Source organism: Triturus cristatus, chromosome 7, assembly GCF_964204655.1.
Source record: "Triturus cristatus chromosome 7, aTriCri1.1, whole genome shotgun sequence".
NCBI lineage: Eukaryota > Metazoa > Chordata > Amphibia > Caudata > Salamandridae > Triturus > Triturus cristatus.
In genome coordinates this window covers 324,850,858-324,875,938 of record NC_140590.1, presented here as the reverse complement: position 1 = coordinate 324,875,938, position 25,081 = coordinate 324,850,858, and the positions used below count along the sequence as shown (strand labels likewise).

At 51.2% G+C, this 25,081-nt stretch overlaps 1 protein-coding gene across 7 annotated transcripts in view; it reads right to left on the bottom strand.

Moving 5' to 3' along the window:
• The window catches only part of CNOT3 (CCR4-NOT transcription complex subunit 3), a 1,079,590-nt gene that overhangs the window by 123,949 nt on the left and 930,560 nt on the right, over positions 1-25,081 (bottom strand). For all 7 annotated transcript variants that reach the window (XM_085616418.1, XM_085616421.1, XM_085616419.1 and 4 more), the window contains one exon: positions 13,661-13,859. In XM_085616418.1, coding sequence (XP_085472544.1) covers positions 13,661-13,859 — 199 coding nt within the window. The remainder of the gene's footprint in view (positions 1-13,660; positions 13,860-25,081) is intronic.

Sequence of the window (25,081 nt, the reverse complement as noted above, 5' to 3'; positions counted from 1 at the left end):
GGATTCCTCACCTTGTGAATAGATTCCCACAGCAGTCCCCACTCCCGGAGGAGGGTGTCCACCTTCCTATACCAGAAAGTCATGCAAGACAGAGCGCGCAAAGTGGCCCTCCCTCCTCATCTCAGAGTCCAAGCAATAATGCTTTGCGAAAGTATGGAGGGAGGCCCAAGTCGCGGCTTTACAAATATCTGCCACAGGAACACCCTGGGCCAAAGCAGATGTAGATGATTTAGCTCTAGTTGAATGAGCTCTAATACCCTCAGGAGGAGTCTTACCAGCCAGGGTGTAGCAGATCTTGATGGTAAGGATAATCCATCTCGACAAAGTGCGCTTGTGCACCGCTCTTCCTTTCGAATGACCAACATAGCCAACGAAGAGCTGATCATCCAGACGAAAGTCTTTCGTTCTGTCCAAATAAAAACTCACAGCCCTCTTTGGGTCCAGGCGATGGAGTCTTTCCTCCTCTTTGGAGGGATGAGGAGGTGGATAAAAAACAGGGAGAGTAATAGACTGCCCAAAATGAAAAGGAGTAACAACTTTTGGCAGGAAACCAGCCCTGGTCCTGAAAACCATCCTTTCAGCATGTAATGTAAGAAAAGGGGGTTTAGAACGAAGAGCCTGAAGCTTACTCACCCTCCTTGCCGAGGTTATGGCTACAAGAAAGACCACCTTAAAGGACAACAGCCTCAAAGGACAGCTATGAAGAGGCTCAAACGGGGACCCCATCAGAAATGTTAAGACAAGATTGAGGTCCCACTGTGGCATTACAAACGGGAGTGGGAGGAAACATGTTTGTAAGGCCCTTGATAAACCTCAGTACAACCGGAGATTTAAACAGCGACGGTTGATCAGGAAGGCATAGAAAAGCCGATAAGGCCGAAAGATAGCCCTTGACCGTGGCCACAGCACAGCCCTGCTGAGCCAAGGAAAGAGCAAACTGGTGCACATTAGAAAGATGGGCTTTTAAAGGGTCAATGGATCTCTCTCCACACCATTTAACAAACTTAGACCACCTATATGAGTAAATGGACTTGGTGGAGTGTCGCCTGGCCGATAAAATAACATCCACCACATCAGGCGGGAGAGAGAATGAACTCAGGTTGCCCCGTTCAATCTCCAGGCATGAAGGTGTAAGCTCTGGAGGTGGGGGTGTAGAACCTGCCCCTCCGACTGCGAGAGGAGGTCTGCCCTCAGAGGGAGACGGAGCGGAGGGCACGAGGAGAGGTGGGGAAGATCTGTGTACCACACCCTTCTTGGCCAATCCGGGGCGATCAATATGACTTGGGCCCGGTCTTGGCGAATCTTCCTCAGAACCCGAGGAATCAAGGGTATGGGAGGAAACGCGTAAAGGAGTGGTGAGCCCCAACTAAACTGAAACGCGTCCCCCAACGCCCCCTGCATCGGAAACTGGAGACTGCATAATGACGGGCAGTGCACGTTCTCGCGGGTGGCGAACAGGTCCACCCGAGGTGTCCCCCACGTCCGAAAGACGTGACGAACCATCTCCGGATGGAGCCTCCACTCGTGATCGGCGGAGAACTGCCGACAGACTGTCTGCACGTACGTTCAGCACCCCGGCCAGATGATTTCCCATCAGACAAATCTGATGGTCCTGAGCCCAGGACCATAGACGTAAGGCCTCTCTGCATAAACAAAGAGACCCCACTCCTCCCTGCTTGTTGACATACCACATCGCGGTAGTGTTGTCTGTCAGGACTTGAATCGACCGACCGCGAAGGGAAGGGAGGAAGGCCTTGAGCGCCAAACGAACCGCCCGCAATTCCAGAAGGTTGATGTGAAGCAACCTTTCCTCTGGAGACCAAAGACCCTTGATCTCCAGATCCCCCATATGAGCGCCCCACCCCAGGGTGGAGGCATCCGTTATCACTGTGGCCACCGATGGAGGTAGATGGAAGGGCTTTCCTTGAGACAGGTTGCCCTCCACGCTCCACCAAGATAGATCCGCTGCAGCTTCTCTGGAGATCCTGATCGACTCCCTGAGATCTCCGTTGTGCTGATACCACTGCTTGCGGAGGCACCACTGGAGCGCCCTCATGTGCCAGCGTGCATGCCTGACCAACAGGATGCAGGAAGCGAACAGACCGAGCAGGCGAAGGACCTTCAGAACTGGAACAACCGCTCCATTGTGGAATAAAGGGACCATCTGCTGTATGTCGAGAATTCTTTGAGGAGGAAATGCTCGACACACAGTAGTGTCCAGTACTGCCCCTATAAACAGGTTGCGTTGAGAGGGCACCAGGTGAGATTTGGGCACATTTATCGAAAAACCCAAGTCGAATAACAGCTGAGATGTTACCTGCAGAGGACGCTGCACCATCTCCGGGGACTCTGCCTTCAGAAGCCAGTCGTCCAGGTAGGGGAAAACTGGAATCCCCGACCTCCTGAGATGAGCAGCCACCACTGCCATCACCTCCTTGAAGACTCGAGGTGCGGTAGTAAGACCAAACGGGAGGACCGCAAACTGGTAATGTTGCGACCCAAACGTAAAACGGAGATACTTCCTGTGCGACTTCAGCATTGGGACATGGAAGTACGCGTCCTGCAAGTCGAGCGACACCATCCAGTCTCCTTGCTGCAACGCTTGAAGAACCTGTGCAAGGGTCAGCATCTTGAATTTCTCCTGTTTCAGGTAAAAGTTCAAGATTCTGAGGTCCAGTATCGGACGCAATCTGCCGTCCTTTTTGGGAATCAGGAAATACCGGGAGTAGCATCCCTGACCCCTTTTCTGCTCCGGAACCACCTCTATCGCACCCTTTTGAAACAAAGCTAGAACCTCCTTCTGCAGAAGAAGCAGATGGTCCTCTGAGCAGTAACCTCGGCAAGGAGGGTAAGAGGGAGGAAACTCCCGAAAGGGAAGGGTGTACCCAGTCTCCACGAGGTTCAAAACCCAAAGGTCTGATGTAATAGATTCCCAACCCCACAGAAAGTGGGACACCCGACCCCCCACAGGTCTTACATGATCCGGGATGGGAGATCTAGGGCTGCTTCCCTGAAGCCTCATTGGGAGCAGAGGAGGAGGAAGAAGAAGAGGGGTTACGTCCAGAACCTCTCCGACCACTTTGTCTCCCTCTATAGGATCTATAGAGGGGATTCTGCTGCTGCTGAGGCTGTCGGAAGGAGCGAAAGGAAGATCTTCGGAAACCCCTAAATTTTTTTAAACCAGATCCTTTAGCAGGTGCTTGCAGACCCAAAGATTTAGCAGTCACCCTACTGTCCTTGAATCTTTGAAGGGCGGAGTCAGCTTTTTCTCCAAATAATTTCTGTCCATCAAACGGCAAGTCCACCAATGTGGCCTGAACATCCGTGGAGAAGCCAGATGAATGGAGCCATGCCTGCCTTCTTGCGGCTATAGACGAGCCCATAAGTCTCGCCACTGAATCTGATGTATCAAGCCCCGATTGGATAACTTGTCTAGCAGCAGCTTGAGTATCTGCGACCACCTCCATGAAGGACGCCTTATCATTATCTGGCAGCTTAGGGGCTAAAGACTTCATTGAGTCCATTAAGGCATGCACATAACGACCCAGCAAGCACGTGGCATTGGTCGACTTTAACGCCATACTTCCTGAAGAAAAAGTCTTCTTAGCCGCCTGGTCAACCTTTTTGGACTCCTTATCAGCAGGAGACTGAGGGAACGCCCCTGAAGCATGCTTTGAGCAGGACGCCTGCACAACCAGGCTCTCTGGAGACGGGTGTGTTGAAAGAAAATCCGGATCGCCAAGTGCCACCCTGTATCTTCTCGCCACCTGCCTGGAAGCTGCCGGAGAAGAAAATGGTTTTCGCCAAACCTCCACAACAGGCTCCAAAATGGCCTCATTAAAAGGCAGCAAAGGCTCAGATGTTGAAGTGGGTGAATGCAAAACCTCTGTCAATAGATTAGACTTATATTCCGCAGAGGGTAGCTGCAAGTCCAACAGTTCAGCGGCCTTTTTAATAACCACATGGTAGGGAGCCAATTCCTGTGGTGGAGAGGATCTAGACGAAGTATGCTCCCACTCAGGGGTCGTATCCAGGCCACTAGCCTCCTGTATCCCCTCAAACTCAGAGGATGTGTCCACTTCACCTTCCTCTACCTCCACTCTATACCTTCCTTCTTCCAATACCCTTTGGGCCTCCCTTCTTGATCGAATCCGCGGAGCCGGCGTCGTCGGTGGAGCCAGAGGTGTCGGCGGCGCCAGAGACGGAGTCGGCGGCGCCGAGGGAGTCGGCAACGGCGTCGAGGAAGGCTCCGAAGAAGGTCTATCCTGACGAAGCCAAGATGGATCCCCAGGCGGCGCCGGAAACTGCCACGAAGGCGCCATCGGCAGAAAGGGCATAAAGGGGGCCTGAGCGTAATGCTGCGGCACCCTAACGTATACGCCATAGGACCCACGGGACCAGTCGGTGCACCGGATGGGAAGGCAGCCCGATTAAAGATTCCATACATGGCATTTAAAAAATGCGAAGAATCAGTACCAGGAGCCGGGAACTGTGGATAAGGTGCCAAACCTGTATCCTTCTGCGGAGTACCTGGCAGCGGCGCCGCAGTGTCCTCCACCGGAGCCGCAGAATCCTCAGTCCCTGGAACAGGCTCTTCCCCTTGTTCCTGACTACCATTAGAACCAGGTGACTCCACTGGAACCGGAGACTACGCCGGTGACTGCGCCGGGGACCGCGCTGGTGTCCGCTTCGGCGAAGGAGATCCTCCCGGAGACTTAGAAAGAGAAGGTGACAAGTCCTTACTTCGACGTGGTCGAGGTGAAGCCGATCTCGATCTCCTGTTCTTTGAGGACCGACGTCGAGAAGGTTTCCTTTTTTTATGATGTTTCTTCGACTTCGATGACCTCGAAGTCGACTACTCCGGCCTTGACTTCTTCTTTCTTCCTCTCTTCTCCTTTCCGATCTTGGCAATAAAAAGCTTAGCCTTCCTCTCCTTCAATGCCTTCGGATTCATCCTCCTACAGCATACACAATCTTCAACATCGTGGTCAGACAAAGGCACCACAAGCAATCCTAATGGGGGTCCGTCATCGACATATGGCCCCCACATTCCCTGCAGGGCTTAAAGCCCGACTTCCTCGAAGACATTACAGATTTTACGAACAGTAACACCTAACAACTACAAAGTAGCAGGAGAGTACTGGAAAACCCGTTGCGTGTCGTCGGCGCGGAAAAAAGGGAACTGACGTCATCACGCCGACGTGGTTCTCTTATGGCTCCGGTGACATCATACGGAGTCGCGAGCGGAGCCGATGCATTATGACGTCGTCCACGTCAGCGTGGAGTGCTGGGGAAAAAGGTTCCGTGGAATGCTTGCGCAGGGGATATTCACAAGGTGAGGAATCCACTGGCAGATGTATCCATCAGAAAGTTATGGAGAACCGAATGGTCAAAGAAGCAGTCTCCCCGGACTGGACTGTCAAGGCAATAGTGCCGAGTGAAAGTATGCAGCGAGGCCCAAGTGGCTGCCTGACAGATGTCTTGCAGAGGGACACCGCGTCCCAATGTTGTAGTAGCTGCTGTCGCCCTGGTAGAATGGGCGCGCAGTCCTACCGGAGGTTCCTTTTTAGCCAGGGAGTAACAGGCTTTAATGCACAGGACAACCCATCGGGAGATAGTCCGCTTGTGCACAGCCCGGCCTTTCTTGGCGCCCACTTAGCCAAGAAAGAGCTGGCCATCCACCTGGAACTGGAACTGTTGCGTGAGGTTGAGATAGAACGAAAGTGCACGTTTTGGGTCCAGATGGTGGAGCCTCTCCTCTTGAAGGGTGCGGAGGCAGAAAGAAAGTGGGCAGAGTGACAGTCTGCCCGAGATGAAAGGCAGAGACTACTTTTGGAAGAAAGGAGGGATGCGGTCGAAGCACAACCTTGTCCGGATGAATCGCCAGGAAAGGAGGTTTACATGAAAGAGCCTGGCGCTCACTCACCCGCCGAGCGGAGGCGATAGCCACCAGGAAAACAGTTTTCAAAGTCAATAATTGGAAAGGACAGTTATGAAGAGGCTCAAAGGGAGCGCACATCAAATATGTGAGAACCAGGTTCAAGTCCCAATTGAGGCATTATATAAGGAATAGGAGGGAAAAGGGGAGTAATGCCTTTGAGAAATTTATTGACAACCGGGGACTTGAACAGAGAGGGCTGATCAGGCAGCCTAAGAAAGGCTGAAAGAGCAGAAAGGTAGCCCTTGATAGTGCCCAGAGCAGAGCCCTGCTGGGCCAAAGAGAGAAGGAATAAAAGGACCTAAGAAAGAGGGTCTACAGCTTTCGCTGTGCACCATGCCACACATTTTTTCCACCGACAGGCGTATACAGTTTTAGTGGAGGGAAGCCTGGAGGCCAGAATCACATTTCAGACTTCAGGAGGCAAGTCAAATGGAATCAGCTGTCGCCGCTCAATCTCCACGCAAGCAGGTGGACAGGTTCGGGTGGAGGACCGTCCCCTGTTGCTGCTCCTCCCATGAGGCAGTTGTAGCGGGGGATCCACGCTCATACTGAGTAGCTACGGGATACCAAACTCTTCGAGCCCAGTCTGGTGCACAAGAATGACGTGGGCCCGGTCGCGTCTGATTTTCTTCAGCACTCTGGGTGGAAGTGGTATAGGCGGAAAGACGTACAACAGACCACAACTCCACTCGCGACGAAAAGCGTCTCCGAGCGAGTGCCACCTTGGAAACTCCAACACGCAGAACTGCTGACATTGCGTTCTCTTCGGTGGCGAATACATCTAACCAAGGTTCTCCCCACTGCAGAAAGAGACCTTGTGCCACCTCCAAGTGAAGATGCCATTCGTGATCCAACATGCATCTGCGGCTGAGTTTGTCCGCCCTGGCGTTCAAAGTACCTGCCAAGTGATGAACCGCCAAGGAAATGCCTTGACGTTCCAGCCATGTCCAGAGATGCAGAGCCTCCTGACACAGGGTCCACAACCCCACCCCGCCTTGCTTGTTGCAGTACCACATGGCGGTGGTGTTGTGTGTGAACACCTGCAATACTCTCCCCTTGACAGAGTGCAAGTAGGATCGCCCTGAGCTCCAAAAGGTTGGTATGGAGCTTGGACTCTGCCGGAGACCAGAGACCTCTGATCTCCGCCTCTCCCATGTGGCCGCCCCATCCCAGGAAGGACACGTCCGTCACCGCTGTGTGCTCCAGCTGGGGAAGGGAGAGGGATCTGCTGCTGACCCAACGCTGGTCCGTGAGCCTCCACTGCAAGTTATGTGCAGTGCCCTCCGAAATCTGGACGTAGTCTGACAGATTTCCCCGATGCTGCGCCCACTGGAACTTCAGGTCCCACTGCAGAGCCTGCATATGCCACCTGGCATGATTGATGAGCAGGATGCAGGAGGCCATGAGGCCCAGCAGCCTCAGGGTCTTCCTGACCGAATCCCAGAACCAGGGCCGAAAGATCAGAGTCATAGCCAGAAAGTCCCGGACTCGCTGTTCGGGAGGATAAACCCGAAACTGCGCCGTATCCAGAACCACTCCGATGAAGAGGAGCTTCTGAGAGGGAATAAGGTACGACTTCAGCACGTTGATGGAAAACCCCAGCAAATGCAAGAGGTCGGCCATAGCCTGGAGGTGGGAAGAGACTGCCTGGGGTGAGCCCGCCTTCAACAACCAGTCGTCCAGATAGGGGAAGACTGAGACCCCTGATCTGTGCAGATGAGCTGCGACCACCGCCATCACTTTCGTAAACACCCGAGGGGCGCTGGTAAGGCCGAAAGGGAGCAAGGTGAACTGAAAGTGCTCGTGGCCTACCGTGAACTGTAGGTAACGTTGGTTGGCTGTCATGATGGGGATAAGAAAATAAGCATCCTGCAAGTCCAACGCTACCAGCCAGTCTTACAGGTCTAGGGCAGATAAGACCTGAGCAAGCGTGAGCATCTTGAACTTCTCCTTCCAGAGAAAGCGATTGACGTTCCGGAGGTCTAAGATAGGATGCAGGCCCTTGTCCGTCTTTGGAACCAAGTAGTAGTGGGAATAACAACCACGACCTACGGCTGGCATTGGAACGCGCTCGATGGCCCCCTTGGCCAAGAGGGCTGCAACTTCCTGCTGGAGAAGGGCCAAGTGATCCCCCCGACATGCGGTGGCACTGAGGAGGCATGGCTGGAGGGGTAGATGCGAAGGGGAGGGAGTAGCCCCTTTGGACTATCTGGAGAACCCACCTGTTCGAAGTGATGGTGCACCAGTGGGGGAGGTGATGGGGAATCCTGCCGCCCACTGGTGTCCAGTGGGCCTGAAACACCGGACTAGGAAGATTTAGAGGTGGTGGTGCCAGGGACGCTGGTGGATTGATCCGCCCGTTGGCCCCGGGACCCACCACGACGGGCTCCACGACCGCGTCTGCGCGGAGGTTGCGTTGGCCGGCGGGTCTGAAAGGAACGCGCTTGGGCGTTTCGACCCTGACCTCGAAAGGAGCGAAAAGCAGACCGCGAGGGAGCGCGCGTGGTGGCGAGACCCAAGGACTGGCCCGTAGTCCGAGACTCCTTAAAGCGTTCCAGGGTGCTATCTGCCAGGACACCAAAGAGGCGTATGCCATCATAGGGCATGTCTGGACATGCCTGGAAAAGCCAGTAGTCTGGAGCCAAGCGTAACAGCGGAGCGCCACTGTTGTGGAAAGAGCCCTGCCGAGGGAGTCGGCCGTGTCAAGTCCACAACGGATAGTAGTTGGCAGCATCTCTCTGTAAGAAACTGGCTCTGTATATACTGCACCAAAGTAAGGTTCAGTGTGCACAGAGTACACAGTCCCCACAGGTTTGGCAGAGGCTAAAGTTAGATATAACCTTACTCTCTAAAGTGGTAGCTTGGTCAAGCAGTAAGGCAGTATCAGAGGACAGTGTAAAGCGTTTGTAGTACACAGTCAGAAAATGATCTTACACACTGAAGACCTGAACTCTAGGCCAATTGTTTTGTATATAAAAATATATAGTTTTATTTTAGAACCACAATTAGGTATCAAAATACTTTCTCAGAATGAGATGCTTTAGTTAAATACTTTCAAATAGCAATAGAATTTTAAATGCAATAGTTACAGTTGTTGCAATAGGCAACAAGTTTAAACACAATTATAACATTGAGCTCAAAGGGAATTTTTAAGTAAACACAATATCAATTACTTTGCATAGGTTTTTCTTACTCAGGACTGGATCCTGGATTCAGCCCTGGTGCATCTTCTGTAAACAGTTGAAAGAAATTGTTTTTGTTACACAGGCGATTTTCAAGGATTATTTGTATGTTTCAAAAATCGACACTTAGAAGAATTTCTGGCAAAAGCCAGGCAATGTTATCCTATGGAGGAAAGTTTGGCTATCGGAAAATCACAGTTGTAATTGCTTTGTAGGGTCAGTGCTAGGCACAAAGATCCAGCACTGGGATCTCTCCTGATAACAGGTGAGTGTTTTCGTTGATCGGGTGATTTTTAGTGAATATTTCAAAGTTTCAAAACTCGACACTTAGAAGAAATTCCAAGTGAAAACCAGTCAATGTTACCCTATGGAGAAAATGTAGGTTATCGGCTTTCATGAAAGTATTCGACTGGCAGAGTTAAGGTTCTGGGGATAGACTCCGGGGTCTCCCAGGGTCAGGTAGGTACAGTTGTTACACCCTCAGCGGCACAGGGGCAGCCGGGTGCAGAGAGAGTAGGCCCAATCTTAGCCTATGGCGGGCAGGGGGCCTTAGGTTGGTGGCTGCTTGCAGGCAGGCCACGCGGCTGTGGGAGCTGAGCTCCTGGTCACTTACACAGGGCAAGTGGGGAAGTAGGATAGGACAGATACTGCACTTCCAGGGGCACTCGGGCAGCTGGGTGCAGGGTGCTTTTGAGCCGACGGGCGCTCAATGTATTTCAATGGGAAAGCTGCGAGACGAACAAAGGCTGCAAGCTCGGGGATGGAGATTCTTCAGGTGCGACCACCACTTCGAGAGGTAAGTTGGGGAGCTGTAGGTTAGGTAGGCACCGAGGAGTTGAGCACAGGGGGCCGCAAGGCGCCGGGGTGTCTTTTGACATCGGGAAATCTTACCCTCTGCTGGTCGCGGTTGGGTGGGGTCCTTGGAGTTAAGGCTGCAGGCGTCGTCTGGAGCGTCGAGGAGGGTCCTTGGGTGCTGGATTCTTGGTCAGTCGCCTGGGGGACGTCCCCGTGGTCTTTGTTCACTCAGGCACAGGCCGGGCTCAGCGGGTGCGGAGTGTGCTGGATTCGCGGTTCCTGGCTCGGCACCAGGGGTTGTTGCTTGTTTGAGCAGAACCACTGCTCGTGGGAGTCAGAGTCTTTTAGATGAGCAAGGCAGTCAGGTCCTCCGGGGTTTTTGAGGTTGCTGACCACTGGAGACGCCGAGGTTTAGCAGGAGCAGGTTTGAGGTACGGCAGGCCTGTAGGGCTGGGGAAAAGTCAGTTGGTGTCGTCCTCTTGTTTTTAGCTGCACGGCAGATCTTCTTTCTTCTTGTTTCGGATTCGGGATCTGAGGAAGGAACAGGTAGGGAAATGTCAGGGTACACCACCTATCCTGCCACTCTCCAGTGGGAGGGGGGCAAGAGCCTAGTCCTGATTGGGTAGGGCTCCCCATCCTCAAGATGGCGAGAGCCCGGAGTTGTGCTTCACCTCGCCTTCCCCATCTGAGGGGTGGGGTTGGCAGAGGCTGGCACACCCCCTTTCCTCCCTTGGGTTTTCCCACCAGTCTTCCCGGTGGGGACAAGTTGCTGAGTACAGTAAGTGGTCGGGGGAGGCTCACAAAGGCGGCATGCCTTTGAAGCTTCCCCTGCCCATCCTGGGGGCGGGGGGGGGGGGGGGGGGGGGGGTTTGGGGAGGCTTGGCACCTCGCCCCAGGATGTGCATTGTTGCAGGCCCACGAGAGCGGATGGCTCTCTACCCAGGGCGCCAGCAACCTGTCTGCTGGGTGGCAGCCTATGCATCCTCTCAGTCAGGACACGGGTTGTTGGTTAGTTTCAGGGGGCAACTCTAAGTTGCTCACTGTCGTGCATTTTACATTAAATCCCACACTGGCATCAGTGTGGATTTAATGTGCTGAGAAGTTTGATATCAAACTTCCCAGTCTTCAGTGTAGCCATTAGGGTGTTGTGGAGTTTGCAATTACAACCTCCCAGCACCATATGCTCTTAATGGCAGCACTGCACTTACAGTGCCCAGGAATGGACCTGGGTACTGTAGGGGTACAGGGCTCATGCACCTGTACCCACACCACTAGCATAGGGTACCCAGCTAGAGGGGTGACTGAGGTATGCCAGGGCAGTGTGTTGGTGGGCATGGCACACAGGGATGTGTGCCATGTCGACTGTTTTGTTCTGCACCAAGACACTCAGCCTGCAAAGGCAGAATGTGTGTGTCAGGGTACAGGGCATGGCCTCTAAGGGTGGCACAATAAGTGCTGCAGACCTTAGGGGCCTTCTCTGGTAACAGGGTCCTGGGTACCTAGGGTACCATTGACCAGGGGCTGACATGTGGCCAGAGATGCCATTTGGGTTTTTAGGCTTCAATGCAGTTTTAGGGAAGGAACAGAGGCCCTGGGCACCTGATTGGCAGGAGCCCATGGCACACTCAGTCAAAGTACATCAGAAATTCAGCAAAAGGTGGGGGCATACCATGCAAGAAAGATGGCACTTTCTCACACTCCCCCCTCAGTAATGGCCTGGGAGAGCACCGCCCGAGCTTCCACAGGGCACTGAGGCAGCACCTGTGCCACGGTGTCCCACACAGAATGTGAGTAGCGGCCCAACAGGCACGCAGTATTCTCCGCACGCAATCCGGAACTGGCAGAAGTGAAAATCTTTTTCCCAAATTGCTCCAGTTTCTTTGATTCCTTGTCCGTCAGGAGCATAAGGGAATGCGCTCGGAGAGGAAGAGGCCTGGACAACCAGACTCTGAGGCGTCTGGTGTTGTGTGAGAAAGCTGGGGTCGCCAGGCGCTGGCAGCGTGCTACACCCTCATCCACAGGGACCCATGTGTTAGGTCTGTTCCTGGTGCTTACCAGGATGTCAGTAAGGGCGTCGTAAGTGCAGCAGCGGCTCCGTGGAGGACGACGCTGGTTGCAAAACATCAGTCAGGAGATTGGTCCTGATAGGCACAGAAGGGAGCTCGAGGTTAAGAGCCTCAGCCACCCTTGGCAACACCACAGAAAAAGTCCCAACCTCCTCCGTAGCCACAGAAGAAGGGAACAGGGTACCAGGGTGTGGAGAGAGATAGCCTGGACCTTCCATATCACCCTCCCAGTTCGGTTCATCCTCGCATTGAGCTGTGAGAGGGTCCTCAGACCCCTCCCAGTACTCCCCTTCTTCCGCCAGCTGTGGAGGCGGCCGGTAAGGACGAGGTGCCCAGGGAAATGGGAAAAACTCCCCACCTGGATTTTGAAGGTAGTAGACCAATCCAGGATCGACGCAGTCCTGCGTCGTGTCCGGCGCAGAGGCTGGAGCCGCCCCAGGGGATCGTGCCAGCTTAGCCGGGGCCAAAGGCGGCGGCACGGGGGCAGACCCACCCAACAGGCCCACGGGGCTCGAAGGCGCTCCGGAGGGACCCGATGGGGCGAACAAACGGCCCATGGCCGACAGGAAGACCTGTATTTCGTCCAGAGTCGAGTGTGGGCCTGGGAAGGGCGGGTAGGCTGCAGGCAACAACGGAGCAGCGGGGGAGTGACCGCCCACCCCCTCCGTGTCCCATGACATGTGAGGGGTAGACTAAGAGCAACGTTGCTTCTTTGACTTCTTATGGAGCCGTGACTTACCCGTCTCCGAATCCGATGAGCGATGGTGTCGGCTACGCGACTGGTCCCTTGATCACCCAGGGCAGAAGAGACACGTCGTGCGGGTCCGACACCGACATGTTTCGACGGCAGGCCCTACAGGACTTAAACCCGGGCATCCCTACAGCACCAGGAGTCGAGTACTCGACAAAATAAGAGAAACAAGTTTTCAGAAAACAAGTTAAAATATTAACTAGGGGTACCGCTCTCAACCGTATCTGCGTTTGCTGGCCTATGAAAAAGAAAGAACTGACGCCAGCGCGCCTCTAAGTAGCTCCGACGACATCATCTCGGCGGTTACGACACCAGCGACGTACGCAGAGCCAGACGACGACGCCTACCGATACGCAGGGGTACTGCTGAAGAAAACTTTCCGGATCCAGTCTGACGGCTGGGGATATTCTAAGGTAAGGAATCTATCACTAACGTGTCTCTTTCAGATATAAGCTTACACAAAATAAAAGCTCGCCAACCTCCTTTTCTAACTTGATTTAAACCAGAAAGGTGACATGTGATAAACACTGTCTAATCAACCAGTTTTAGGCTGCTGGTATAGAAAGCAGGCCCTATCTAGACACAAAGGGAAACGGATTTCCTGAAAGCAGATCTTTCTAATAGTATTTATGTACAGTTTGACCAAAACACCTACAAAATGGCTCAGGAAAATCCTCCCACAGACTTACATTTCTTTGTATGGTGAAAGGTTGCAGAGGGTCAAGGGGTTTTAACAGCACCATTAAAGTGGCTGAAAGTGGGATTTGCCAGTACAGGCACACTTTGGGAGTGCTTTTAAGTGCTCAAAAATGAAAGTAGAAAAGGAGGATTATATCAGAATAGAATTCCTTCCTATTTGGGGATGGTGTCACAGCACATGCCCATGCTACTGGTTAAATAAGACACTGAGCCTCAAGAAACCCACCGTATTCTCTCAGAGTCCGACGGATGAGGCATATGATGCCAGGCTGCCAACTCCATGTCTTGCTGATACTGCTGCTCCTTGGTAAGCGGCACTGGGCCGAGGGGACACACACCAAGCGAGAGGGGGATGTTCACCTCAGAGAGTTGCATGGGAGGCTGACTTGAGGCTGGCTGAGAAGTTGTACTTGTAATTAGTATATCTGTTGGGAGAAGCAAAAATCATTAAGAAAACAAAAATGCACAAAGGCTGTATAAGAGAGCTTGAAAGAAACTCATCCATTGCCATTAGTAGTAAGACTGTAAGTAGGTCAGGTGAGGTTTTTTATTTTCTGAGAGGTCGTCAATGTGCCCCTAAAATCACATAAAAGGGTGTCATGTTGGCTGGGTGATGTGTTACAGTAGAAATTGCAAGCGTACTGTTACAACAAACAGCAGTTACCCAGAAGAAGGGCACATATCTTATTCTTGTCACAGCCAGCAGGATTGAACCCCAAGTTCTAATGGTAAGTGTTCTAAGGGCAATTGCAGGAGGAACTGGTAACCAGAGAATAGCAATGCAGAGAAAACATAGTACAACTAGGACTAATGTGCCCTCCAAGGAGGATAAAAAGAACATTGTTTCAGAAAGCTAAAGCCTAAACATTAGCAAAACAAACAAATGAACACGTTACTTACCTTTGGTAGCACTCTCTAACCACAGATTGGATCTATAGAATTTTATAGCAATGTCCCCGTATGAGGAGAGGTGGCACTATGTAGCTCAGCAGTGAATTTGTTGTTTCCTAGAAGTGATGAGCCACATAGAAGCGCTTCCCCTGGTTGCCAATGTCAATTTTCTTAATCATTCTCCTTCTGAATCCTTAGACACTCAGCACTCTCAAACAATTGTTGGGGACAGTGTGCCAAAAACGAACTTGAAACCTTAGAGTTATGCTCAAGAGTTTACTCCATACAACGGGGAGGTGGGAGGGCAGTGAGAAATCTGCGGTTAGTGTCCATCAGAATGAATTACAGAAGGTAGGTGACTTGTTCTTTGAATTAATACTTCTAAATGCAGATAACCTCAGATACCACAGCAGTACTTTGCAAAGCTGGATGGTTTGGGAAGTGGACTCAGACGGGAAACCGAGCAGGCAAAATACCCCTCCCAGCGCAATGAGCAGGTCAGTAGTGCTATGTGAAGGTGTGCACTGACACCCCTATTGCAGCCTGGCAACAACAAGCATTCGCCACCCCTTTTACCAGTATCTACGTAACAGCTCTGGCAGAATAAGCCAGCAGGCTTTTGGGGTTGCTGCTCGACAAGTTCACAGAACATTTTACAGAGAAAATTTTTAGGTAGAGGTCTAGCCGTCTTGACAAGTTACTTACCTTCACTAACGCCTTATCTCAGAGACCATCTTGCTGCAGACTCCCTACCTTAGCATTATCACCAGGTGTCAGACTGGATACTGACATTTCATGAGCAGTATCCCTGCGCTGGTAAATGGTATTGTTCGGCTCGACATGGCACTGTCTGAAGTGCCTATATAAGCGCCACCCCAGCGCTCTGCGATCAGCTTCTTTTTGTGACTTTCCATGCCAGGAACGTACAGCCACGAATAACACGGACCATTGGTGTGGAAAACTAGAGCCCTAAAAGGGGAATAGCCCTGTCCCTAAAACTCCGTTCACAGAGAGGGAGGATGGATGGGTCTGCAAAGAACATGCGTCTAGATTGTCTCTCTACCAGATAAGGCACTACTGAAGGTAAATAACTTGTTTATCAGAGACTTCTAGCTGCAGATTCCTCACCTTTGAATAGATAACCAAACAATAACTTCTTGGAGGCAGGTCTGCATAACAATTTCACACCAAAATGTCCAGCTGTAAGGAACAGGAAAAGTGTTTGTCCTGACAGACCTGACTGTACAGGCCGTAACGTTTTGTGACTGTGTGCAAGGAGGTCCACATTGCTGCTTGGCAGATGTCCAGGACCAGAACTCCGCATGCTAATGCAGAGGTAGCAACCTTCACCTGGTGGCATGAGATCGCAACTCCTCAGCAGGATGCTTCTTAGGCAGTGTTTAGCAGATCTTAATGCAGAGTATGATCTATCGGGAGATGGCTTGCTTCTGCAAAGCCTTCTCTTTCTTGGCTCAGACATACCACGCAGAGTAGGCCATCCAACAAAAACATTTGTGCAGTCATGGTAGAGCAATAATGCTCTTTTGGGTCCAGTCGAAATCGCTCTTCTTCCTTAAAGGGATGTGGCTGAGCGTCAAAAGTAGGCAGGGTGATGGACTGGCCTACATGAAAGAAAGCGACAACTGTTAGCAGGAAGGACACTTTAGTGTGCAAAAACCAGCTTCTCTGGGAAGATGTTTAGGTACGGAAGCTTAGATTACAAATTCTGGAGCTCACCGGGTAGGCCATCTAGATGGTAAAAAGCCTGATAGGATAGTTGTGTTGTGGCTCAAAAGGAGAACAGATCAGAAAGGTGAGGATTAGACTGAGGCTTGATAAAGGTGGAAACGTGTTGAAGACCTTCCGAAAACCTATTCACAAGAGGATTTGAACAGAGATGAATGATCTGGCAACAGCATAAGGATGAGATGACAGAAAGATAGCCATTTAAGGTGCCCAAAGCAGAGCCCTGCTGGGCAAAAGAAAGAATATATAGAAGCACCTGAGAAAGGGGAGCAGAAAAAGGATCAACTTGCTTTTCTGCAGACCATGCCACAAACTTGCCCCAGCAGCACAGGTATACCATCTTGGTGGAGGGACACCTTGATGAGAAGATAACATTGCAGACTTTGGGTTGAAGGTGGAAAGTTGTGAGCTCATAACTACTCAATCTTCATTCATGACCGTGGAGCATTGCCATGTTTGGTTGGAGAACCCTCTCCTGTTGCTGCAACAGAAGATTCTCCTGAAGGGGCATACTGATCGGAGGACCGATGGCCATGCTCAACAGCTACGGATACCAAACTCTTGGAGCCCAGTCCGGAACCAAAAGGATGACTTGGGCCTCCCAATCGCTTGGAAACTCCAGCATGCATAACTGTTGACATTGAGCATTCTCTGCAGTAGCAAACAGATGCAAACAAGGCTTTTCCCACTCTTAAAAGAGACCTTGCAACACCTCTGGATGGAGATGCCATTCGTGATCTGCTAGGCATCTTCAGTTGAGTTTGTCCGACCTGGCGTTCAGAGAGCCTGTCAGGTGTTGAGCTATCAATGATGAGCCCTGCTGTTCCAGCCATGTCCAGAGGCGCAGGGCCTCTTGACAAAGGTTCCATGACCCCACCCCACCCAGATTGTTGCAGTACCACATGGCAGTGGTATTGTTCATGAATACCTGGACTGGCCTTCCCATGATGGAGGGTAAAAAGACTTTAAATTCTAGCTGGATCGCTTGGACCTTCCATAGATTGGTGTAGAGTCCGGATTCCGCCGGAGCCCAGAGGCTCTGATCTCCACCTCTCCCAGATGGCCGAACCATCCCAAGAGTGACGCATCTGTCACTGCTGTCAGATCGGGTTGAGAAAGGGATCTGACTGACCCAATCCGGGCTTGTTAATCACCACTGTAGATCATGTCAAGGACCCTCAGATCTGGAACATGTTGGAGAGATTTCCCGGATGCTGCCCCCACTGGAACTTCAGGTCCTACTGCAGAGCCCGCATATGCCAACGGATGAACAGGTTACTTACCTTTGGGAACGATGCATCTGTAAGAGACATCAGTAGTTATAGATTCCTTACCTCAGAATTATCCCGAGGCGTCAGACTGGGTCCGGAGAAATTTTTTCATAGCAGTACCCCTGGGCGTCGGTAGGTGGAGTCAGTCGTTGGTGTTGTGGTCGCCGGGATGACGTTGCGGTGTCTACTTAGACGCTGCCCCTGCTCGCTGACGTCAGTTCTGACACGACTTTCCACACCAGAAGCGCAGAGCCATGCAAGACATTGACCACTGGTGCACATAACTAGGGCCCTGTGAGGGAGTGCCTATCCCTAGAAGTCAGTTCGCAGAACGGGGAGGATCAGTGCGGCAGTAATGAATCTATAACTACTAATATCTCTACAGATACATTGTTACCGAAGGTAAGTAACTTGTTCATCTGAAAGAGACCGTAGATATAGATTCCTTACCTTAGCATAGATACCCCAGCAATGCCAACCCCGTTGGTGGGTCCGCGAACTAACTTCACACCAGGAAGTCCTGGAGAACACAAGGGCTGAAAAAGCAGTCTCTCCGGACTTGGCCGTCCAGGTAGTAATGCTTTGTGAACGTGTGTATGGATGCCCACGTGGCTGCCTGGCAGATGTCAACCAACAGAACTCGACGTCCCAAAGCAGTAGTGGTTGCCATCGCCCTGGTTGAGCGGGCACGCAGTCCTACTGGAGATTCCTTTTTCACCAAAGAATAACAGATCTTAATGCATAAGACAACCCATCGAGAGATGGTACGTTTGTGCACTGCCCAACCTTTCTTGGCACCCAAATAACCCACGAAGAGTTGATCAGCCACGTGGAAGTCTTTAGTGCAGTCAAGGTAGAAGGACAGCGCACGTTTTGGGTCCAGATGTTGGAGTCTCTCCTCCTCCTTGGAAGGGTGAGGAGGCAGGAAGAAGGTGGGCAATGTTTAAAGAGGTAACCATTTTGGGCAAAAAAGAGGGCCTAGTACGAAGGACCACTTTGTCCGGATGGACAGCAAGAAAGGGAGATTTGGAAGACAGAGCCTGAAGCTCACTCACCCTGCGAGCAGAGGTGCTGGCAAGCAGAAAAGCAGTCTTTAAAGTAAGAAGACATAGAGGACAAGTATAAGAGAGCACACAAGATAAGTAAGGACAAGATTTAAGTCCCACTGGGCCATTACGAAAGGAGGAAAGAGATGAGTAATTGTAAGAAACTGGCTCTATACTCACTTCGCCACCTGAGGGTTGGGGTTGGCAAAGGTGGGCACACCTCCCTTCCTCACTTGGTTTTCCCACCAATTCTCCCACCCAAAGTGGGGGGCAGAACTGGTGGGGGCCAGTTGCTGGAAGCAGTAACAGTCCTGGGGAAGCTCACAAAGGCTTGCCCATCGTGGACCCTGCCCATCCTGGTGGATGGAGGCCTGGCTGTAAGTAACTGGCTCTATATATATTGCACCAAAGAGAGGTACAGTGTGTGGAGAGAGTCCAAGAGTCTCCAGAGGTTTGGCAGGGGTTAAGGTTAGATAGAACCTTACTCTCTAAAGTGGTAGCTTGGTCGAGCAGTAAGGCAGTATCAGAGGACAGTGTAAAGCATTTGATGCACACACTCAGTCAGCAAATGGTCTCACACACTCAAGAACTGAACTCTAGGCCAATTGTTTTGTATATAAAAATATACTGTTTTATTTCTAGAACCAAGCAAGCCTGGTACACGTAAGCATATAAACACTTTGCAGAAGTAATTGACTTGTTTGAACACAGTTCAGAATTGCAGTATAACTGGTACTGATTACAGGTTTAAAAAAGCAGTTTGCAACACATTGCAAGTATAGGACATTCAATCGAATGGGCATTTTATGTAAAATGCAGTTAATTACTTTTCAGATTACTTTTCTAACCACAGGACTGGATCCTAGATTCCTCACTGGGACATTTCCTGAAAACAGGCGAGTAAATGAGTTTTGGTTAAAGGTATGATTTTTAAGGAATATTATTGTATTTCAAAAGTTGACACATCGAAACTTTTTCACATAGAATCACCAATGTTATCCTATGGGAGGAAATTCACTTAACAGGTAAGTTAGGTATTCGTTACTTTTTCTTACTCAGTGTTGGATCCTGGATTCAGCACTGGGACATTTCCTGAAAACAGTTGAGAAAATGCGTTTTGGTTAATCGGCTGATTTTTAAGGAATATTTGCAGTTTTCCAAAGTCAACACTTCGAAACTTTTTGAGAGAAAAAGTGCCAATGTTATCCTATGAGGAAAAATGAGTTAGGGTTCTGGGGTTAGACTCAGGGGCCTCCCAGGGTCAGTGATGCACTGTTGTTGCACCTTCAGCGGCACTCAGGCGGCCGGGTGCAGTGTTTTGAGGCCCAATGTTATCCTATGGGAGATAGGGGGACTCCGGTTGGTGGCTGCTGGCGAGCAGGCCACAGGGTTGTGGGAGCAAAGCTCCTAGAGTTAAGCTCCAGGCATGTGGGGGACCAAGTTAGCACCAAAGGGACACCCTCAGCGGTGCTAGGGCAGCCGGGTGCAATTTTGAGGTCGGGCGCCCTGTTGAATTCAATGGAAATTCTCCGGGACAAAGAAACACTGCAGGCTCGGGTACGAAGATCTTCCAGGAGTGACCACCACTTCGAGGGGTAAGCTGTGATGTAGAGGGATGGTTAGGCACCACTGGATTGGGCACACAAGGCCGTGGGGCGTCGGGTGCAAGGGTGCCTTTAGACGTTGGATTTTCTTACCCGTTCCCGTCACGGTAGGGTGGGTCTCCTGGATTGAGGCTGCAGGCGTCGTCTGGAGTCTTGAGGCAGGTCAAGGGTCGCCAGATCACGGGTCAGGATCACCGGGGGGACCTCCTAGTGTTGTTTGTTAACTCAAACACAGGCCGGGCTCGGCAGGTGCAGAGTGTGCTGGATTTGCGGTTTCTGGCTGGCACCAGAAGCTGCAGTTCAAACACGTCCGGTGTTCATGGGAGAAACAGCATGGAGAGTGAATGCAGGTCCTCCGGGGTTTTTGAGGTTGCTGGCCGCCGGACACGTCGGGGTTTTGCAGGAGCAGGTTCGAGGGGAGACAGGCATGTAGGGCTGGGGCCAAGTCAGTGGGCATTGTCCTCTTGTTAGCTCTGCACGGCTTCTCGTCCTTTTCTTGTGGTTGCTGGATCTGAGCAAGGAAGGTTCAGGGTGCCCCTAAAGTTGCCGAGTACAGCAAGTGGTCTGGAGAAGCTCACAAAAGCGGCTTGCCTTTGAAGCTTCTCCTCGTGAACCCTGCCTACCCTGGGGGAGGAGGCTTGGCACCTCGTCCCAGGATGTGCATTGTTTCAGGCCCCCAAGAGCAGCAAGCTCTCGATCAAGGGGCCCAGAAACATGTTTGGTGGTGGTAGCCTAGGCAGCCACTCAGTCAGGTCACTGGAGGTTGGTCGAGTTTCAGGGGGCATCTCGAAGATGCCCTCTGTGGAGCATTTTACATGAAATCCCACACTGGCATCAGTGTGGATTTAACGTGCTGAGAAGTTTGATACCAAACTTCCCAGTCTTGAATGCAGCCATTATGGTGCTGTGGAGTTCGTAATGACAAACTCCCAGCACCATATACTCTTAATGGCAGCACTGCACTTACAGTGCTCAGGAATGGACCTGGGTGCTGTAGGGGCACAGGGCTCTTGCGTCCGTCGTCATGGTCGCCGAAATGATGATGTGGTGTCTACTTAGACGCTGCCCCTGTGCTGTCAGTTCTTTCTTTTTCTACGTCTGCCAGCTCAGATCCGGAGAGAGAGTGCCCCTTAGTCTTTTTGGACTTAACTTTTTTCAACCTTTGGCGACAGCTTTTTCGAAGCTTCGACTTCTAGTGCTTCAAAGGCATGCTGCCTTTGTGAGCCTCTCCAGACCATTTGCTACTTTCAGCAACTGGTCCCAACTGGTTCTACCCCCCACTTTGGGCAGGAGAACCGGCAGGAAAAACAAGTGAGGAAGAGAGGTGTGCCCACCTCTTCTAACTCCACCCCTAAGGTGGGGGAGGCGAGGTGAAGCACAACCTCGAGTCACCGCCATCTTGAGGATGGGGGGACCCAGCCAACCAGGGGTAGGCTCCTGCCCCCCTTCCACTGGAGAGTGGCAGAATAGGGGGTGTACCCACCCCAGGGAAGGGACCCATTGGTCCCTGCCCTTTATCTACCTGTAACACCCCTAAATTTAGTCTTTAGGGGCACCCTGAACCTTCCTTCTTCAGATCCAGTAACAACAAGAAAAGATGATAATAAGGACGAAGAGCCGTGCAGAGCTAACAAGAGGACGACACCCACTGACTTGGCCCCAGCCCTACAGGCTGGTCTCCCATCGAACCTGCTCCTGCGAAATCCCAGCGTGTCCAGCAGCCAGGAACCTCACAAACCCCGGAAGACCTGCCTGCCTTCACTTTCCAGACTTTCTCCCGTGAACACCGGACGTGTTTAAACTCCATCCCACTCTGTACCCCGCGAACCTGGCCCGAGCCTGAGTGGAAAAATACCACGAGGAGGTCCCCCCGGTGATCCTGACCCGAGATCCGGCGACCCCTGACCTGCCTCAAGCCTTCAGACGACACCTGCAGCCTCAATCCAGAGGACTCTTACTGCGACCAGAGCGGTTAAGAAAATCTGACGTCCCAAGGCACCCCTGCACCCGACAGCCTTGTGTGCCTAACCCAGTGGTGCCTAACCAACCCTCTACATCCCAACTTACCCCTCAAGTGGTGGTCACTCCTGGAAGATCCTCGTCCCCGAGCCTGCAGTGTTTCTTTATCCTGGAGAATCTCCATTGAAATCAACAGGGCACCCGACCTCAAAACAGCACCCTGCACCCGGCCGCCCTAGTGCCGCTGAGGGTGCCCCTTTGGTGCTAACTTGGTCCCCAACGTGCCCGGAGCTTAACCCTAGGAGCTTTGCTCCCACAACCCCATGGCCTGCTTGCCAGCAGCCACCAACCTGAGTCCCCCTATCCTCCATAGAATAACATTGGGCCTCAACACTCCGCAGCCAACCGCCCGAGTTCCGCTGACCGATTACTTACCTCAAAACCTATAACCTGTTTTTCCTCATAGAATAACATTGACACTTTTACTCCAAAAAGTTTCTAAGTGTCAACGGTAAAGTAACTTACCTGCTAAGTGAATTTCCTCCCATAGGATAACATTGGTGATTCTATGTGAAAAAGTTTCTAAGTGTCAACTTTTGAAATGCAAGAATATTCTTTAAACATCGAACAACTAACTAAAACGCATTTACTCAACTGTTTTCAGGAAATGCCCCGGTGCTGAATCTAGGAGGCACACTGTTTTAGTAAAAGTAATCCAAAAAGTAATTTAATAGCATTTTTCTGAAAAAACCTATTGATTCCTATGTACTGAGTCTACTAAGTTTGTGCATTACATTGCAATCCCTATAAACTCGAATTGGTACAAAGTCCTACTGTATTTTGAAAGTATTCAACAGCAACTTGTAGCTGAAAAGTATTTACATGCTTACCTGTACCAGGCTTGTTTGGTTCTAGAAATAAAACCATATATTTTTTTATACAAAAACAATTGGCCTAGAATTCAGTTCTTGAGTGTGTGAATTCATTTGCTGACTGAGTGTGTACATCAAATGCTTAACACTGTCCTCTGATACTGTCTTACTGCTCGACCAAGCTACCACTTTAGAGAGTAAGGTTCTATCTAACTTTAACCTCTGCCAAATCTCTGGAGACTCTTGGACTCTATACACACTGTACCTCACTTTGGTGCAGTATATATAGAGCCAGTTACTTACAGCCAGGCCTCCATCCACCAGGATGGGCAGGGTCCACGATGGGCAAGCCTTTGTGAGCTTCCCCAGGACTGTTGCTGCTTCCAGCAACTGGCCCCCACCAGTTCTGACCCCCACTTTGGGTGGGAGAATTGGTGGGAAAACCAAGTGAGGAAGGGAGGTGTGCCCACCTTTGCCAACCCCAACCCTCAGGTGGCGAAGTGAAGCACAACTCTCAGTCCCCGCCATCTTGTAGATGGGAGGACCCGGCCAACCAGACAGTGAGGAATATGCCCCCCTCCCACTGGAGGGTGGCATAATAGGGGGTGTACCTACCCCAAGGAAGGGACCCATTGCTCCCAACCATTTACTTACCTCTAATGCCCCTGAATCTAGTATTTAGGGGCACCCCTGGACCGTGCCTCCTCAAACAAGAACCGACCAAGAAGAAAAATTAGAAGAAGGACCGAAGAAGCCGTGCTAAAGCTAAGAGGAGGACGCCCACTGACTTGTCCCCAGCCCTAATGGCCTGTCCCCACCTCAAACCTGCAAACACGAAAACCTGGTGTGTCGTGCAGCCAGCAGCCTCAAGAACCCGAAGGACCTGCCCTGCCTTCCAAGTCAAAGGCTTGGTCTCTCGTGAGCACTGGATTTGCTCGCTCACTCATAGACTCTGGCTCCAGCAAAATCCGCACCACTCTGCACCAGACCGAGTTTCAGTGGCCCAACACCCTGAGGTCTCACCAGCGATCCGGACCTGATATCTGGTGATCTCTGACCTGCCTCGAATCTCCAAGTTAAGCCTGCAGCTTCTTTCTGGAGGATCCCCCCCGACCGGAGCTGGTAAGGAAAACCCAATGCCTAAAGACACCCCTGCAGTAGACGCCCCATGGCCTTGGGTGGCCCAACAAATGGTGTCCAAGCATCCCAACTTACCTTTCCAACTGGTGGTCAACTCCAGAAGATCTTTGTTCCCGTGCCTGCAGTCTTTGTTGCAACCGGAGAATCCCCATTGAAATCAACAGGGCACCCAATGACAAAACTGCACCCTGCACCCAGCCGCTGCTGCGGGTGTGCTGTGGGTGCTAACTCGGACCCCCATTTGCCCTAAACCTAACACCAGGAGCTTTGTTCCCACAACTCTGTGGCCTGCTCTTGAGCAGCCACCAACCAGAGGCCCCCATTGGATAACATTGGTCCTAGGCACTCTGCACCCGGCCGCCCTAGTGCCGCTGAGGGCGTTTCAAGAGTGCATCCTTGACCCTGGGGGAACCCAGGTTCTAACCCCAGAATGTATACACTAAAGAAGCCACCCTGAATAAAAAATGACCAGGGATTTAAAAGGTCTTCTGTAGAGTACCGGCATCTCACAAAAAGTGAACGACTGTGCTCACACACCACCAGATGTCATTCTTCATCATTGGCAGTAATCCCTCTCTAGAAAGCCGGTTTGGTAGGTAGAGAGCGGGCCTACACTTGGAGACAGGGAGGCACTTCTAAATCTAAGTGGGGGCCCATGGTAACCCTAGTTCTAACCCCAGAATACCAACTCCCACAAACTTGTACTTACCTTCAAGCCAATAACTCATTTTCCTTCCATGGGATTTGCATTGACTGCTTTTCTTGTCTAGTGGGTTTGTATAAAAACCTGAAAAACTTCAACTGTACAAAAACTGATTTACTTACCTTTTCACTAGGAGATGTCTCAGTGTGATTAGCAAAAGTAACTTAAAAAGTAATTTAAAAACGTAACATGCAAATTAATCTGAAAAGTAATTTCGACATATTGACTTACATGTATTTCAACTAACTGCATTTGAACCTGCATTTAATTGTAAAACACTGCATAAGATTTTGCAAAGCATTTACCTCACTTACCTGCACCAGGCTTGGCTTGGTTCTAGTAATAAAATATCGAAATAATATTTTTATACAAATTGGACGGAGTTCAGTCTTTGAGTGTGTGACATTTGCTGATT